General features: G+C 40.5%; 1 protein-coding gene across 1 annotated transcript; it reads right to left on the reverse strand.

Annotated features, from left to right (window-relative positions):
• Positions 1-221: 221 nt before the first annotated feature.
• tars1 (threonyl-tRNA synthetase 1) lies at positions 222-16691 on the reverse strand. Its single transcript, XM_061071063.1, has 19 exons — positions 16543-16691; positions 15317-15394; positions 14571-14761; positions 14055-14178; positions 13097-13221; positions 11242-11359; positions 11064-11128; positions 10681-10759; positions 10303-10449; positions 9501-9599; positions 7659-7825; positions 6713-6875; positions 5452-5589; positions 3460-3537; positions 3275-3375; positions 2739-2843; positions 2047-2119; positions 1192-1306; positions 222-1100 (listed from the first exon to the last, which is right to left on the reverse strand). The coding sequence occupies exons 1-19, from the start codon at positions 16600-16602 to the stop codon at positions 952-954; spliced, it is 2175 nt and encodes a 724-aa protein (XP_060927046.1). The 5' UTR covers positions 16603-16691; the 3' UTR covers positions 222-951.
• Between the last annotated feature and the right edge of the window lie 240 nt (positions 16692-16931).

Genomic DNA, 16931 nt, shown 5'->3' on the forward strand with positions numbered 1-16931 from the left:
GTTCAGTCTCCATGTGATACTGAGAAGCATCAGGTGTTTATCCTCAGCCTCATCACTGATGAAGTGCCGGTGCAGGATGGTGATGAAGATCATCTGTTACACCTCATCTCTCCGATTTCACCTCTGCCTTGTGGAAAATTGGATGCTATGTTATAATTTCAACTTCAATCTTAAACTTGTGAGGTGAGTAGTGAAAAGTAGCAGAAGCACCAACAGCCAAATATTTAAAGTCACCTTTATTTTGATGTCCTCACAACTCTTTATAGTGCAATTTCAACACATGTCAAATGTCCATATTCTGCTTTGTGTGATGCTCAGTTTAATGTTTATACTTTCTGATTTTCGTATTGTCCAGATTCTCACACAGGTCACCTACGGACAGACTCATTTACAGCAGCGTAATAAACTTTGGTTGTCAAGTTTTCCCCAAACAAGTGAAAAGCATCTTGTATCTTATAAAAAAAAAGCAGAACATCAAGAATAGATTGTTTAATTATCAAAATTGTAATCCACAAACAATTCCCTGAAGAAAAAATGAATGGCTGATACAAACGGGTTAAGACAGTGATAAAAAAAATCCCCTCAGCTCATTACACATGAGAACTGTTCTTTATTCAGTGGAACAGACATGTGCTGTAAAGCTGTTCAGAGACGGGGCCGCTCTCATTAGTTGTATTTCATTATAAGCAGAGGGGATATTGACTTGATTAGATTTAATTCTGTGTAGGACAGTAACCATTAGACCTGAAACTGAAAACAGTGATTTATTTAAGAAGCAGCTGAAGACACCAGAGAAAAAGAGACTTGTCGAATCAGAAAAAGGCAAAAACATGAAATAAGTTTTATCCTTCACTAAAAAACTGATTTCAAACACCCGGCCCTTTTGGAGTCAACAGATTTACGCTGCTGTTGAGAGAAAGACGAGTGGATGGCAGCAGGTTTGGGAAAAGCTCAGAAATCCTCCTCTGCGTTCTTACTCCTGGACGTCTTGAGCTGCTTCAGACGCTCGATGCACTCCTCCACGCTGCGCTCGCCGTGCACCTTGTTGTCCCGGGTGCGGACGTTCACGGTGTTGCTCGTCTTCTCCTTCTCTCCCACCACTTCCAACAGAAGAGGACAAAAGAAAGTCAATAACCGGATGGACAGCGAGGAAAAGACTGAGGAACGGAAGGAAAGTGTGTTGCCACTCACCCAGGATGAAGTTGTACTGGGCCAGCTGTGCGTTCCTGATCTTTTTGTTCAGAGTGCAGCTCGGGTCCAGATCCACGTCGGTCATGAAGCCGCCGAGGTGGAAGTCCTCCTTCACCTGAAACACAAACCAGAGTTCATCAATTTACCATTCGACAATTGGGTTTTAAAGATGATAAGAATCCTGCGACTATTCTTCTTCTCTTCCTTTGTCTTTTCAAGTTAACTGTAAATCTGTGTTTGTTTTGTTTTTCTCTTGGTTTTTGGTCTAAGTAATGAAGTATTCAAAACAACTCTGCAACTAACAAGTGACCATTTTTTTTTATGAATTAATCGTTTTGTAGATTGAATTATTGTTAATAATGTGCCCTAATGTAATGCTGAGATCTTTGAATACTTTTCTCTTCCAAAAAAAGCCTTTTTACACAAAACATTCAATGTAAACAACCTTTAAGGTTTACAGAGACTCATTAGTTGCATTTTGACTTAACTTTTCGCAATAAAAGATTATTACCAACATTTTAGTGGCACTAACTTTTAGTTTAACCTTTAAATAATGTGGTCGCTGATTTGGCTGTTTAAAAACCTGTTTTATTGTCGGACAACCTTCCAAAGATCTCAGCAGTTACTTTGGTGACATCAAGCCAATGGCCTGAGCTGTGAAAATAAAACCAAGGTTGTAATGAAGGAAAGATGCAGGAGCAGGAAAGAGGATGTGACAGTGTTGAAAACAGCCGGTGACACTTGGATCCAAACATATGAAACAACTTCAAAACCAGCTTCTTGTTGATTTAAGGGCCTGGTGGCTTCAGGCTACTTGTTTGTTTGGTCTCTGAAGCAGCTGAGGTCGGTGTTTACCTTCTGAGCGTACTCCTCACAGGTCGGTCCCACAGGAACAACCATCACCTGACGAGGAGAGAGCCACAGAGGCCTGGGACAGGACACATTCAGTTGGTTAGTAAGAAAAGAAGGCCAGACCCAATCTGTGCAAATGAGGTGATTCTGTTTCTATCCCATAAATCTAAGTAGAACCAGAGAATAATCCCCCCGGCACCAAAAAAACCTGAAGGAGCTGATCATTTGGTGCCATCACAGTTACCTGAAGTCATAATGATTCACTCAGGGGTGAAGAACAGTCAGATACACACCAAAGACATGAATAATAATACATTCTATAAGTACAAGTGCAGGTCAGTGATGCTGTTTTTCAGTGCCGGTGGTAACAATGTAATTCCAGTTATCAGAGCGCTCTGTGGTGTCTCTGTTGCTTGTTGGTAAGAAGTTCTAAGTTTAAAGCCCTACTCTCAATTGAGTCATACTGGTTGCCATGGAAACACAGAAAAAAACTGTATGTACTGAAACTCAAAATATCAAAAACCCTAACCTCACTGGCTGATACAGATCATTTTTAAGTTTCGTTAAATTGAAGTTCTGCTGATTACAGATGGACGGATTATAATCCAGGGGAATAAACATGATCATCAATCTGAAACATCTGCAATAAAATTCTACTTGAGAAATCAACCTTTCAAAAATGATCGTTTACAAACCATTTGCCTCCGTAGTTTTCAGTCAGAATAGCGATCATCCTCTCGACTGATCCCAGGATCGCTCTGTGGATCATCACCGGCCTCTTCTTGTCGTCGCTATCATGGCTACAAAATTATTTGAAGAGGAAAATAACTTTAGGGAACGGAAATTAATATATTTCATGATTCAAGATACACTGTCAATAGTCTTATTTTTCCCTTTATGAGAGTTTTACAGCATACATTTGCCTTTGATTTCAGTGTTTCCCATTAAAGAACTAGACCCTTTATATTTTAATTTGTCCCACCAGTTTTCGTAATAAATGTAATAATAAATAACATAACTGTCCAAGCAGAAATTCACACCTCACGCAATAACTTATCTTTCACTGAATCTGTTGCAAGTGAGCGTGACCGTTGTGTTTGAAATGCTGGATGGAGTTCTCAATATCTTCTTAAATTAATCTTTGATCTTTGGTTGTGTTAATCACACTTCAACAGGTTTTAAGTCTATAACACGTGCATTTGCAGCAATGGAAACAATCTTCTCCAGTCACCTGACGAAGGTGAGGTTGAAGCGGATCGGGAGCTGGAAATCAAGCTGGATCGTGGCACATTGATGGTAGCGGCCGATGGCATCCTTGATCTGAATGTCGATCTGTGAACACAGCACACGTCATGAGCAGCCGGCCTCCTGCCGTTTCACAGGCTAACGACATCATTAGTGCGGCGCTCAGCTCACCTTCGGGCCGTAGAAAGCTCCGTCACCTGGGTTGAGGACCCACTTCTCCCCAAATTCAATCAAGCTGCTCTCCAGTTGCTGTGAAAACAAACAGTTGCTGCTTTGTGAGGATATCAGTGGCTGACCAACAAGTAAACAGTGGTGTTAAGCGAAGCTGTAAATTTAGACCTGACATTTTCCTCATCTGGAACTAATCACCGAACTGAGAAATGTTAACACCTCAATAATATTTTATGGTTGCTTGTGGGAGTTAATGAGGTGAGGGAAACATGCAGCGAGTTCTGTTCCAGCGGGGATGTCAAGTTTAGAAGTCATCGTGTGTATAACTTTCCACCTTTGCTCACACAAACATTCATAATTAAAAACTCACAGCTTCTTTTACAGAATTTTTTCATCGGAGAGAAATTTCTCCAAAGGTCAAGCGAAGCAGCTGCGAGATTTACAAGCTATTAGAACTTTCTTCTTCTTTGCTCTTTTTAAACTGCTCTCCTTATTCTGAGCACTGGCTTGACTGTTAATTACAGAGATACAGTCCATACGCGGAGCGTAATTAACACATGGAGCCATTGAGAATCAGCTTAATACTGCAAGTTAAACATTTGCTGGCCTCTTCTGTTCAGTAGTAAACAAACTCACACTGTGGTTGTTGTGGCTTCTTGATGCTGATGAATTAACAGCTTCAAAATAACTTCCACAATTTGTAAAAGTGCACTTAAAAATACCCACAAATTCAAAAAGAAAGGAAAAACAGTCAGTACTAAAGACTAATTAGCGTTGAATTGTCATCTATTCAAACTAAATGTATTATAAATGAGCAGAAAAAGCTTCTAATTGCTGTAGGACCAACAGTTTTCACAATATTACACCCTGGTAGGAAATCAGAAGAGGTTCAACACTTAACGTTGCTCCGCTTGGCGAACCAACCTTTGTTTGTTACTTAACAAATCGACGTTATAAAACACAAAAAACCTCCACACGCTACTTCTCTAGCAAAACATCCCTGGCATAGTTTACTGAAAGGTCAAAAGATCATGTAATAGGTCAAGCTGATAGTGAGAGCCCACTGCTGGATCACGGGGAAACTACCTTAGATGATCTGGTTCAGTTTGAATATCCACTTTTCATGAATGTTCCACTTTCTAATAAAAAGGGACAGTTTGAGATGATAATCCATGTTGGTTGTTTGAAAACTACAGTTTGCAAAGTAAACAGTGAACTTAGTGATCATTGAAAGGTTAGACTTAGCTGTTAGAACTGAAAACTGAGAATGGGGATGGATGATTAAAAAAAAAAAGAAGGTTTCTGCTGCTAATCCTGAAAGGTTATTGATGCAGCACTTTTCTCCTCATGAATGCAACACCACCAACCAACGGTCCAACCAAAGCACATCGACCAATCAATGGAGCAGTTGCCCTGGAGACCACAGCCACCGCACCTTTTCATCCATTCAGAGCTCGACAGCAGGGACCGATGAACGGATTTCATGTGCTCGACACACGTGATGAGATTAGGGAGTAAACATGTGGCACTTCTCCTCTGCAGATTCATCTGTTAGACCTGAATATGTATTGATCTGTTTTTCATCCACTTCTGACAGCGCAGAGAAATAAAAGATCATTATCACTCCCTTCAACTCACTCACTCATGCTATTACTTTGTTTAAGCTAATTTTTAATATATTATCTTCTCCTTCACAGCAGATTAGATCTGAACCCAAGATACAAAATAAAGCCGATCTAAACATTGAACTTGATTCGACAGTGATTGCACAGATGTGGATTCTATGGAGAAGAACTGACGGCGGTTCTGCAGAATAAAGCCCATTAAAATATAAATGTTCTCCTGGTCTACAAATCTCCTCCATTTGCCGTCTGTGGAGTGGCTCTCTAATTTCCATTTTGATACTATCACTTATATCAGCATCTTAATTCTCCAGTGGGAGTTGCTCACATTTTCCTCTCTATAAAAAGGATCGAGTGGAATCCTGATTACCTTCTCTGCTTGGTCCCACACCTCCGGTTCCCCCAGGAACTTCTCTGGCCTCGTGGAGAGGTTGAGTTTGAAAGTGAAGCCAAACACTTCATACACAGTCCGCAGGAAGTCCAGGCAGCCCTTGATCTCCTCCTCAATCTGGGGTTAAGAAACCAAACACAGCAGAAATCGTATCATCCAACTGAGAGTTTAACTCCTGGTGTAAAGTCTGATTTCATCTTTCTGTATTACTTAAGAGGAAATTGCGGGAAAAAAATGCAATCAAAATGAGATCCACCTTTTTATGTTTCAGATAAAACAGCTTCTGGAAACATACAAGCCTCATATAATGGTTTCACATGTTGACAATCATTGCACCAGCATCGTATGTGATCAATCACGAGTTTTGATCGGGCACTTCGGATTTGAAAAAGGAAATAAAACACAATGACAAGGAGAAGTGACTTTCGGGAAGGAAATGTCTCCTAATAAACAGCTTTTATATACGCGGCCCACCATCTGGACTCCCTGATTATAAACTTAATGGTGGCTGTAAGATAAGAACATACCCTCCGCAGTGTGATTCAAGTTTGGATTTTGTGAATAATAAAAGACAAGCAGTGCTTTGCAGCTGCTGCTGTGAAGGGGAAACATTAAAACTGAACTACTTTGCGTACAAAGTGCTTTCAAAGACTTAAACCATCTAACCCGCTGCCACTACTGATAGAAAGAAAACAAATCAGTGAGATCCTAGCTGCAAGTTGCTGCGTCGCTATGTTTGAACAAAGTAATTATAAAATCTCTTTGGTCTCCCGAAATCCTGCTTGTACCAGCAGCACTGCACACTGAAGCACTGGAAGTCCTATCTGAGAATGTGACGGGACATTCAATGATAACATTACCTGCATTTATTCAATAACTTATGGCAGCGAGACACTGAAGCAAGGAGCTATAAATGATTCTGGTGAAACTGTGTGATCGTTTACCACTGGTTGTCTTAACAATCTGCAACTTTCTTTCAAGTGTTTGTATCTACAGGCACTTTATTGATCTGAATAGCAGACAAAGAATTTAGCAGAAATATTGCTAAATGACTTTATTGTCATTGTACAATAGAAAAACTGTATTGTAGACGTGCGAAATCTGCACATTTTTCAGCAACAAGACACAAAACGATTAATATGATATCAGGTTGGGGTTTTAATCAGACTTGTATGACCCCAAAAGGTGTGTGTTGTGTGAACTTGGCAGAGTGACGTCATTGCATCAGGGCAGGACTCACCTGGTCCATGGTGCAGAAGATGTGAGCATCGTCCTGCTGGAAGCGGCGAACTCGAGTGAGGCCGGTCAGGGCCCCCGACAGCTCGTTTCTGTGCAGGACGCCGAAGTCGGCCATGCGCAGGGGCAACTCTCTCCAGGAGCGCGGCCGGTGATCAAACATCAGACTGGGGTGTTAAATCAAATAAAAAAATACATAATTACTAACTGCAATCACAATAACTGAAAATTGCTCTGCTACTTCAATACCACTGTGAAAGACGAAATGTAATGTTTGATTTAACCGACATTCACTTTGAACAAAACGTGTTGGCAAGCTCAATTTCCATATGGGCCTGATCACCAGAGGGGCTGCCCGTGTGAGTGGCACGGAGAATGGAACAGTGAGAAGAGGAGAAAAGATTTGAATACAAAGAGCTGCAGTCTGGCTCTCTGCACTGCAATGCAGCACTCGGCAGTAAATTGAACTGGGTCAGTCAACAGCTGAAAACATGGCAAGAGCATCAGTCATTTTAAGCTGCGCTGAAACGGATGACAAACTGCTCTGGCAGTGAAATATGACGCTATTTCACTCCTGATAACAAAACCCTGAGCGAACTCTAATAAGCTATTCAGGTGTTGTTAAACATTATTTAACAGCTGTCCCTTTTGCCAGGGTACTGTGTTAGGTTATTCTTTTTATATATAAATGAAAAATTCAAGCAAGGTTCAAACATTTTGCTCAGTGACAGCAGAGCCCTGAGTTTGTGAAATGCTTCCAACAAACACAGTTGTTTCCAATTACAGAGAGAAACCAACTAAAAATACCTATTTCACACTTGAGCCCGACTTGATGCCCAATGTGTGACAGGAGTGGGTGTGTTGTTCTTCGCACTTGATGTTTGCTGAAATGAAAACCATGCTTCTTTCAAAGCAACTCGGCCTGTGCGGAAGAATAAGTGAGTCCTCACCAGTGTCCGGGGCAGTTCATGGGTTTGAGGGCGAACGTCTCCTTCTCCACCTCGAAGGAGAACATGTTGTCGCTGTAGTGCTGCCAGTGGCCAGAGGTCTGCCACAGTTTGCTGTTGTAGATATTGGGTGTCACCACCTCCTGGAAACCCCTCTTCCTGTATTCACTCTGAAAACACACATCAACGGTGTCTCACAAAGGAGGTTTCACGTTTTAAGACTCAGAATTATGTGCATGCATCACAACTACAAACCATCTCCATTAATACCACTGATAAATAAGAGTTCATCCTCTAAAATCTACATTACTGGTAGCAAAAGCAGTGGGTTAGATTTTAAAAGTACTTTTAAGAATGTTAATGCTGCTGTTTATTCACATTATTTTTTGTTTACATATTGTGAAGGGGGTCTGGGGAAGACTGACTGATTTCATGCCGTTTGGGTCGGGGCCTGTTTTGTTTCCCATCACTTTTAAAATTCTAAACAGCTGATAGCGATAATAAGATAAGGGAAATTTATTTTAAATCCCAGCAGTAATAGACGCTACAAATATTTGTAAGTGTGACGTGCTGTGTTGCTTCAGGAGGCAAAGCCATTTCTTAAAAACAGATTTCATAACTCAAAATCCTTTCTGTCAGAAATCTATATTACCACATTTAGGTGAAATTACATCCAATGTGCAGCTGCATTGACACTGCACTTAACAAAGTGAGTGTGTTAAATCATATTGATGTGTGTGTGTGTGTGTGTATGTGTGTATGTGTGTGTGTGTCTGTAACAGAGCAGGTGGAAGCTGAATAGCTTTTATTCAACGCTGTCAATCACGACTGTTTTACATGTTTCAATTTGTTCTGAATAAACGTTTGTGTTCAAAGGTTGAATTCACACCGAGTAGTTTTTCTATTACCTGTTCACAACTGGTAAATGTCATATTGAGAATGCATACATACGGCGTGGCTACAACCTTATTGTTTAATAAGGGATCTGAATTAGCATTTTATTGTATTAAACTAGTTTAATGGAAACATTTTATATGTCTTGCCCCAGGTCTTGCGTTTCATTCACGCTTAGCTAAACATTAAAGACCTTAAAATAATGTTGTATCTTCAATATATAGCAAAATCCTTCCTTACTCGTATAAAATAATGTCATCACATCATAGGGCTTTTTAATTGCAGCAGTATATATTGTGACAATTACCAAGAGGCATAATCACATCATTCCTGTTTTATTCTCTTCATACTGCGTTCCTGTATGTTTGAGAATAGATTTTAAGATTTTACGGATTACTGTTAAGGCTCTTCAGAGCTTCTCTCCTTGTTTAATATCTGATCTTTTAGAAAAGTTCTTACCAGCTCGTAACCTGACATATCCTCAGGCAGTGGCCTGCTATCTGCGACCTGTCTTAAAGCTTATGAGGAAGGAGTATTCGCAGTCAGGGCCCTGAGGCTCTGGAACTATCTGCCTGAGGAAATCAAGTTGGCTTGCTCAGTAATTTCCCTTTATAAGACTAACTTTCATCTGAGATTTTAGTTTAATTTAAATTTTTCTTTTTCAACTATTGTCTTTTAATTCAGATTATTTTACGACTTGTTGGTTTTAATTGCTGCCTTGTGAAGCACTTTGAAATCTGAATAAGAATTCTTTAGATAAAAGATTATAAAAGATATCATCATTGTGAATATGTGAAACCCTCAGCTCTAAGGCTATAGAACTGTTCTTCTCTTTTCCCCAGTTCTTCCTGCAAATGTTCACTTGTTCCCGTCCTCAGTGTCCTGTCCTGTCTTCAGTTAAGAGTGAGATCACAGCAGTTATCCACTGAGGGTGTGAAAGCTCGGACTCACTCTGATGAACTCAATCAGCGTGTTGTAGATGAAGGCCCCCTTTGGCAGGAAGAAGCAGCTCCCCGGACTCAGGTCATGGAAGAAGAACAGGTCCTGCTCCTGAATAATACAAGATAAATAACGTCTTGTTACTGCGGCGGAATATCTTTTTGGCTCAGGCCAAAAAGATATTCAAGGTTTGTCACACAAACTAAGGCTCAGCTCGCTTACCCACACCTGCTATTATGTTCAAAGAATGGCAACAACAAACACACCCTTACACGTTGCCTGTCAAAGATGAAGTTAGATTATATGACTATAAAGATTCACTACAAATTAAACAATATTCCTTAGCAGCATTCAGACTGACTACTGCTTTTTACCAGGGGTCAATTTTGACGTCACTCACAGCTGAGTAAATAATAACATTCTTTGTATTTCTATCTTGGTTTACATGTCAATTGAGAATACATATAGATTTATACGTAGGTGACACTTTCTCAAGTGTTTGTCATTGACATACATTTTTTCTTTTTGTAAGATAATGGATCTTCACCAGAAAATGCAGCTATAATACTGTAAATGCAACATGAATATAATTCTCACACTTGTCAGAGATGCCTCTGGATATCTTGTCTTTGTATTTCATATTTGTTTTGAGTGGGATCCCCATTGCAACTGTGCAGTCAAGTCACAGCTTCGTAAACTGAACAGATAAATACCAACATTCTATAAATAACCTGCTTTGTAAGACTAAAAAACCTTTGGGGACTATTTTAAAATGACACTTAACCGACATCCTTTTTGCTTTTTCAGCACTTACCCGGCCCAGTTTGCGGTGATCCCTGTTCTTGGCCTCCTCCTGAAACTTCTCCCACTCTTTGAGCATTTTGGGGTCAGGGAAGGAGATCCCATAGATCCTCTGGAGGGTTTCCATGTCCGCCTTACCCTCCCAGTATGTAGATGAATTCTAGCACACCACAAAAAGGATTACGTTAGCTTTCATCGTTCTTTTGGGTGCATCAAATCCCTTGAGAATGAAACATAAGGTAACTGCTCGAGGAATGGGGACAAATGTAGCAGACATTTAGGGCAGAGATTAGAGAATCTCAGAATCCTATCTAGTTTAATCAACCATGAATCCACATATGGTGTCACAACCACCTAGCTGCTCATGGCGGAGAGGAGAAAACAGACTCACCTTGTGGACCTTAAGTGCCTTGATTTTCCCAGTGTGTCTCACATGGGGCCCCCGACACAAGTCAATTAAGGGACCACACCTGGAATTAGTTTAGAAGATAGAAAAATGTTGTCTAATAAATTGTTTTGTTTAAGATCAGGCAAGAAATATGTTAATGTGAAACAAATTCCATAAAAACACCAAAACTAATGATGCATTCTTAATAAATGCTACTGTTGAATAAATCACATATATACAGAGCATGGATTACTAGTGTTGTAATTGGCCACCCCTTGAAACTGCAGTCCTGCACATGGTGCTTGTTCATCATTATTGGTTTTTCACAGGATACAAAAAAACAGGGAAAAAATAATTCTCTTTAAAAGCAGAATCCCTGAACTCACCTGTAAACTGTGGTGGTCGGAGTGGTGACCTTCTCATTCAGGATGCGGCACTTAAACTTGTTGTACTGTAAAGGACAAGAAGTGGTTTTAAAGTCCTGGTTCTACTGCAGTTCTCCTCACAGCTTTATTCTTTTAAATATACATGTGTGTGTGTGTTTGTGTTAGTACTTTAAGATACCTTGAACATCTCCAACAAAGTTTCTTTCTTTATCTCCAGCCTCTCAAACGGCTGCTTCTCCTTGATGATTTTTTTGCACAGGTTTTCCAGACCCGGGAAGTCATTGCTCGACACACCCCTGTCCAAAACATCGAGAGATAAACAAAACAAGAGCAGCACAATCAACAAGGACTCTCACTTAGACACCTGCATTAATATGCAAACCGTCTCCAATTGCTAAATTTCATCTGCCACCGTTTCCAGAGGGCATTGTGGATGTGACCAACGTAATTCTTTGACTACCAGAAACTGATAACCTCTGCAGAGTATGGGCAAATACGTAAGAGTCCTTGGCTTTAGGGCTTGAGCAATGTCAAAATATACCTGCACAAAACAGTCTCCAAGAATTCCATTAGCATAAAATGACTTCATTAAGGAGGTTGTAGAATTAATTAGACAGCACTCCTCACGCTCTCCTGCAGCCTTGAGCGGGGAGAAACGCATCTTTCAGGGAAAGGTCAAGTGAAAAAGTTGTTTACGAGTAAGAAATGTTGAAAATTTTAGAGGGTGCCTCAACACGCTTTCAAAGCTTCACTGAAGTAATGTCTAGCTCTGTGTTTGAACCGATGTGCTTCGAGGCTGTCAATCTCATACGCGGAGATTGAAAGGTGCCATTTCAAATCCACGCCCAAGGAAAATCCAGCTAGACGGCATTAGTGTCATTCCGCCTCTTTTGTGTTTATTATCCATCTTACTCGGTGAACTTAACTCAAAGTTACTAAGCCTTGGAGTACACACCAAACTTACACAGAGGTGACTAACACAACTCTTAGTTTTCATTATTTGTGCCTCTGTAAACCACGATTATGAATTTGAAATGAAGCCATAGCCAAATGAAGACTTTCGGCTTTATTCAAGGAATGGAATATCAAACTAACTCTGCATAGTGGCGATCAGGGGAAGTGAGGTCCCACTGCTACACTACGCGATAAGAACCAATTAAAATGACAGAAAACATTTAATATTTAATGGTTCGGACGCTAAGGTTCGTCCCTCGAGAAGCTTTGCCAGGTTTTGGAGTTGCTGCTCGTTTGTGGCTCCTTCTGCTTTGAGTTTTGTCTTCAGCAAGTGAAAAGAAATCTGGCTAAAACAGGTTGAGGTCATGTGACTGACTTGGCTCTTGAATGATATCCCATTTCTTTGCCTTGAGAAGCTCTGGGGTTGCTGTCACAGTACGTTTTGGGTCATTATCCATCAGCAGCGTGAAGCTCTGCCCTATTACTTTTTGCAGCATTTGGCTGAATGTGAGAAGATGGTAAAACTCTATACACTTCAGAATTCATCATGCTACTTCTAGTCTACTCAGCAGTCTCATCATTAATAAACAGCAGGGACACCGTTCCACTGGCAGCCATACGTGTCCATTCCATAACACTGGGCCCCCCTCATTTAATAGATGATGTGGAAGCCTTGGATCATGTTTCTCTGAACTATCTGAACTGATATCTGTGAGTTCAATTTCAGGGGACTGTTGGGCGTTGGAGGAGTATGCATTCTACGGAGTGTGACTGCCAAGAAACAGGCCGCACCTGGCTATACAAAGGACTGTCAGTCAATTGTTCAATTAAGTCTGAGCCCCTTATGAATGTAGGGATTATACATAAAAATGACGGTTATTCCTGAACGGTTGAGCAATATTCTTTTTATCACCTTATATTAAAGTTTTGAGACTACTTTCTTAATAAAATATTTAAGGAGTCATTTCAAATATATCGTGGTGGTGTACGGACGCAAAATAATGGAAATTGTGTCACTGTCCAAATCCATCAACTGTAATAATACAGATGAATCTGAACCCAAAGCTCCTGCCACTCACTCAGTGCTGTCCAGGAACATGTCGTAGTAGAAGCCGTTCTCGATGGGGGGGCCGTAGCAGAGGCAGCCTCCGTACACCCTCTCCATGGCTTCACCCAGGATGTGGGCGCTGGAGTGCCAGTAAACCTAAACAATAAACAAAAAAAAAATGATGGTCCCATTAATATACTAGTAGTCATTTCTATGTTTAATAAAAATGAGAAGTGGGACTTCCATGGGAAAGGGTGAGAAATGTGTACTGTAAAATCAAGATTGTTGTGATTCACTGAGCTGTTAAAAGCCTTTGAGAACATCTACACCACATAAATAATAAACATATCACTTACTCTGAATGCTTCCAATATGCAAAATGTGCCACAAAACATTCTGAAAAATGACACCACAGAGAGCAAATAGAAAGAGCCTCTGAAATATCTAACTGCAGGAACCGTTGACAAATGGTTCAGTACCTTGTAAAGACAACAACACTGAAAATTGTCCTTTTTCTCTTTAGTAATGTCTCATTATTCTCTCAGAGAGACCGCCGGCTGTCACTTTTATGACAGTACACGACTGCAGCATTTTTATATAATCTCAAAACTCCTCTTAATGTCGTTGTGGCTCAGACACTTAGAGGATAACAGGGCTTTGAGGTTTATTATTGATTGTAAACCTCTCATTCATCACTTTAATCTTACATGCTCAGGTACCTTGCCCTAAGTGCATATTAATAGGGATGAACAACCTCTTCAAAATTTTGTGTATCCGGGTAACGACCAGATTTGTTAAACTCACTGAACAGTGAGAAATTCAAAAGGGCAAATTATTTTATTTACTCGTAACACAAATCATTTGTAGAAGATTCCTTTTGATTTATCATTTCCGTTCTCTAATCCTAATGTCGGGAAATAAAATCAAAATCTGCCTTAGTCATACATAGTCATGGACGATGTGTAAGAGCAGGGTTGACGTGTACTTACAGCTTGAGCTTCCTCATCGTCGAACTTGAGCAACTGAAGGCTGCAGTCCTCTTCCAGAGGTCGGTCCAGGTCCCACACATTCTGGTTCACTTTGGCAATGACTGTGTTGTCAGCAAGGCCTTGACTGGATAGAAAACATGAAAACATCGTGGCACTTATTGTAAACTTGACAATGCAGGTGTAGGAAGCTCAGGTTCAATGTTTTGCTGAGGCAAAGTTTTCTCTACTTTTAACACTGATGAGCTTTTATATGTGCAAATGCTTTCTTGTGTTCGGTGGTGGCTGTCATTTCCAATTATGGTTTTCATAATGTGGCTGTTATGGGTTCTTTTGAAACTGTAATCATGATTACAGGCTGGAAGCATAAAGCTGACAGCTCATATTTGGAAATTAAATTACAGAGGAACACATAAAGTCTTCATTCTTTTTTGTGCCACATAAAAGCAAGGTGCCACATTTAATGAGACACATGTCACCAAACATAAGTCCTATCATCATCATCATCATCACACTCACCTGATTCCACAGGCCACCTGATAAGGTGTGGTCTTCCAGGACTCAGCCTCCACCACCTTTCCGTCGGGCAAGGTCACCTTGATCGCCCGACTATTGTTCGCCGCCCTCTCCGCCATCAGGGCTTCGTGCTCGGTTTTCAGCTTGGTGTACAAATCAAGACGCTCATCTATGTACTGAGGGGGTGGTGACAACTGGATGAGACAAAAAAAGGTGAGTAAATTGGGAGTAGTGGGAAATTTCACTGTACAAATTGCTTATGTCACTGTTACTTAAAGATAAAATTGTTGACAGTTTGAAGTAGTTGGCCATCAAAGTATGATGACAAAAGCAAGGAACTTGAAAATGGTTATAAATTATTTCCAAAGCTACTTTATTATATAAAGAGGAAAGAAAACTGAATCCAAAACCTGATATTTATAATGTATGTTTTTGCCTGCTGAAATAGTTTGTTTTGATGTGACACAACTGTTTCTGTTTGACTGTTTATTTAAAAAAAGGTACTAGATGTGAGTTATCAATAGTCTGCACAAGAGGTCTGTGCTCGGAGGTTATAAGGTTTCACACTGACTTCACACAGACAAACATAGACATTTAATAGATAATTTAATCATAGATACTATCCATGCTACCTGATGTGTGGGTGTCCAATGACAACACAAACACTACACAGTTATTGTAAAACAAGAATCTAAAATAAGGTCTAATTATAGCATGTGCATACTTTGACACTTTAATTAGAATCTCACCTCGGCCTTTCCTCCAGAGTCCCCAGCTCCACCTTTAGTCTTCTTCTTTGCTCCTTCTTTACCGCCTTCGGCTCCTCCCTTTCAAAAAAATATGACATCATGAGATGACTGGGTTAGTTCTGCTTTATTAACTACGTTTAAGGTCAAGTTCAGGGGGAAAATGGTTTCGACACAAGTACATGGATCAAAACTACACATATATTTAGAAACACAGCTACACACTACAATGCCTGATGAATCACAATGGTGAGATACGCAGCTAATATGCATCTCAACAACGACTGAAAAACCACAGACCAAACTTTCAAGTTATTCACAAGATTATAAACTAACTTTGTTGAAGATTTTACCAATTTGAAAACAAAACTGTTTTGACAACTTTTACTATTAAAATAAACCAAAATGCTGTTCCAGTAACGTTTAGATTTAACTTAAAGTTGGAAAGCAGCTGTAAAACAAAAAATTCTCAGTCACCTCTATTTAATGAGACCAGTCAAAGTTCAACAGTTCAAAGTTCATTAACCTATTTCTTCTTTAATTAGGATCCAAACCACATGACATTTCCAATGGGACCAAAACTGTGATGATTCCTCACAACAACATTCACTTCAGGATCTGAATCACAGGGAGTGGTGGGATACATCATTATATTAGAGATGTAGATTTAAAATGCTTCAGACAACCACCACCACCTGAGCTATCAATGGGAATGTATGAGAATCCAAACCAGTTTAACAGTAATCCTCTTATATCTGTTTTATAAAACCTGCACACTCCACTTAGTGAGAGCCGATTGACTAGAGAACACAAGTGAAACACGCTACACACGTCAGTACGATCCTCACACGTGTGTAACCTGATAAATAAGTAGTGAAACTTTTAAACTGTCAACATTTTGAACCGAGTTCTGCGAGACATCCTCTCCTCTAAGCTACGTCTGCTCAACCCAACGATCCGGCTGGACTAGCTTCACCTGCAACGTGGCACAAGTGACGTCCCGGACACATTACAACACAAACACACATAACCTGACTGAAACCCTCACAACAAATAACAACACAACGTTTCTTTGTATACATGTTAGCTTGTGGCATTAGCAGCGCGGTGCCGGGTGGCTCGATGACAGCACGAGTCTGACCGGCGGCTAGGCTAGCTGCTAGGCTAGCTTCTCTGCTAGCTTCTCTCCTAGCTGCTGCCGCTGAATGAAAGGAAAGTGAAGAGTTCACCTTCTTCCCTGCGACCACCTTCAGCTCGCTCATCTTCTCCTCCACTGTCTGTTCCGCCATTGGAAGCAGGAGCTCCTTCGCCTTTGGACACAACTTCAGCACAAGAGGGACAAGTGTGTACTGAGCGATGAGGGGTACGGGTGCCGGGTGAGGACCAACTCCCGGAAGTTGCGATTCTGATGCAACATGTTTGCCATAGTAGGCGGTGCTTTGTTGGCCTGTTAGCATAATGTAACCTGGCTGCAAACCTGGATGATGCACAACCTGCCGGAGAGGAGGAGTCTGGTGATTGGTCTGCAGTTACATCAGTTGTTTTCCAGATCCCTTTAACTTTGCACTTAGTTTATATCACGTGTACTTAACAGGTGAAAAGTCCATTTATTTTACCG

The sequence above is a fragment of the Limanda limanda genome, chromosome 5 (assembly GCF_963576545.1).
Source record: "Limanda limanda chromosome 5, fLimLim1.1, whole genome shotgun sequence".
NCBI classification, from domain to species: Eukaryota; Metazoa; Chordata; class Actinopteri; order Pleuronectiformes; family Pleuronectidae; genus Limanda; species Limanda limanda.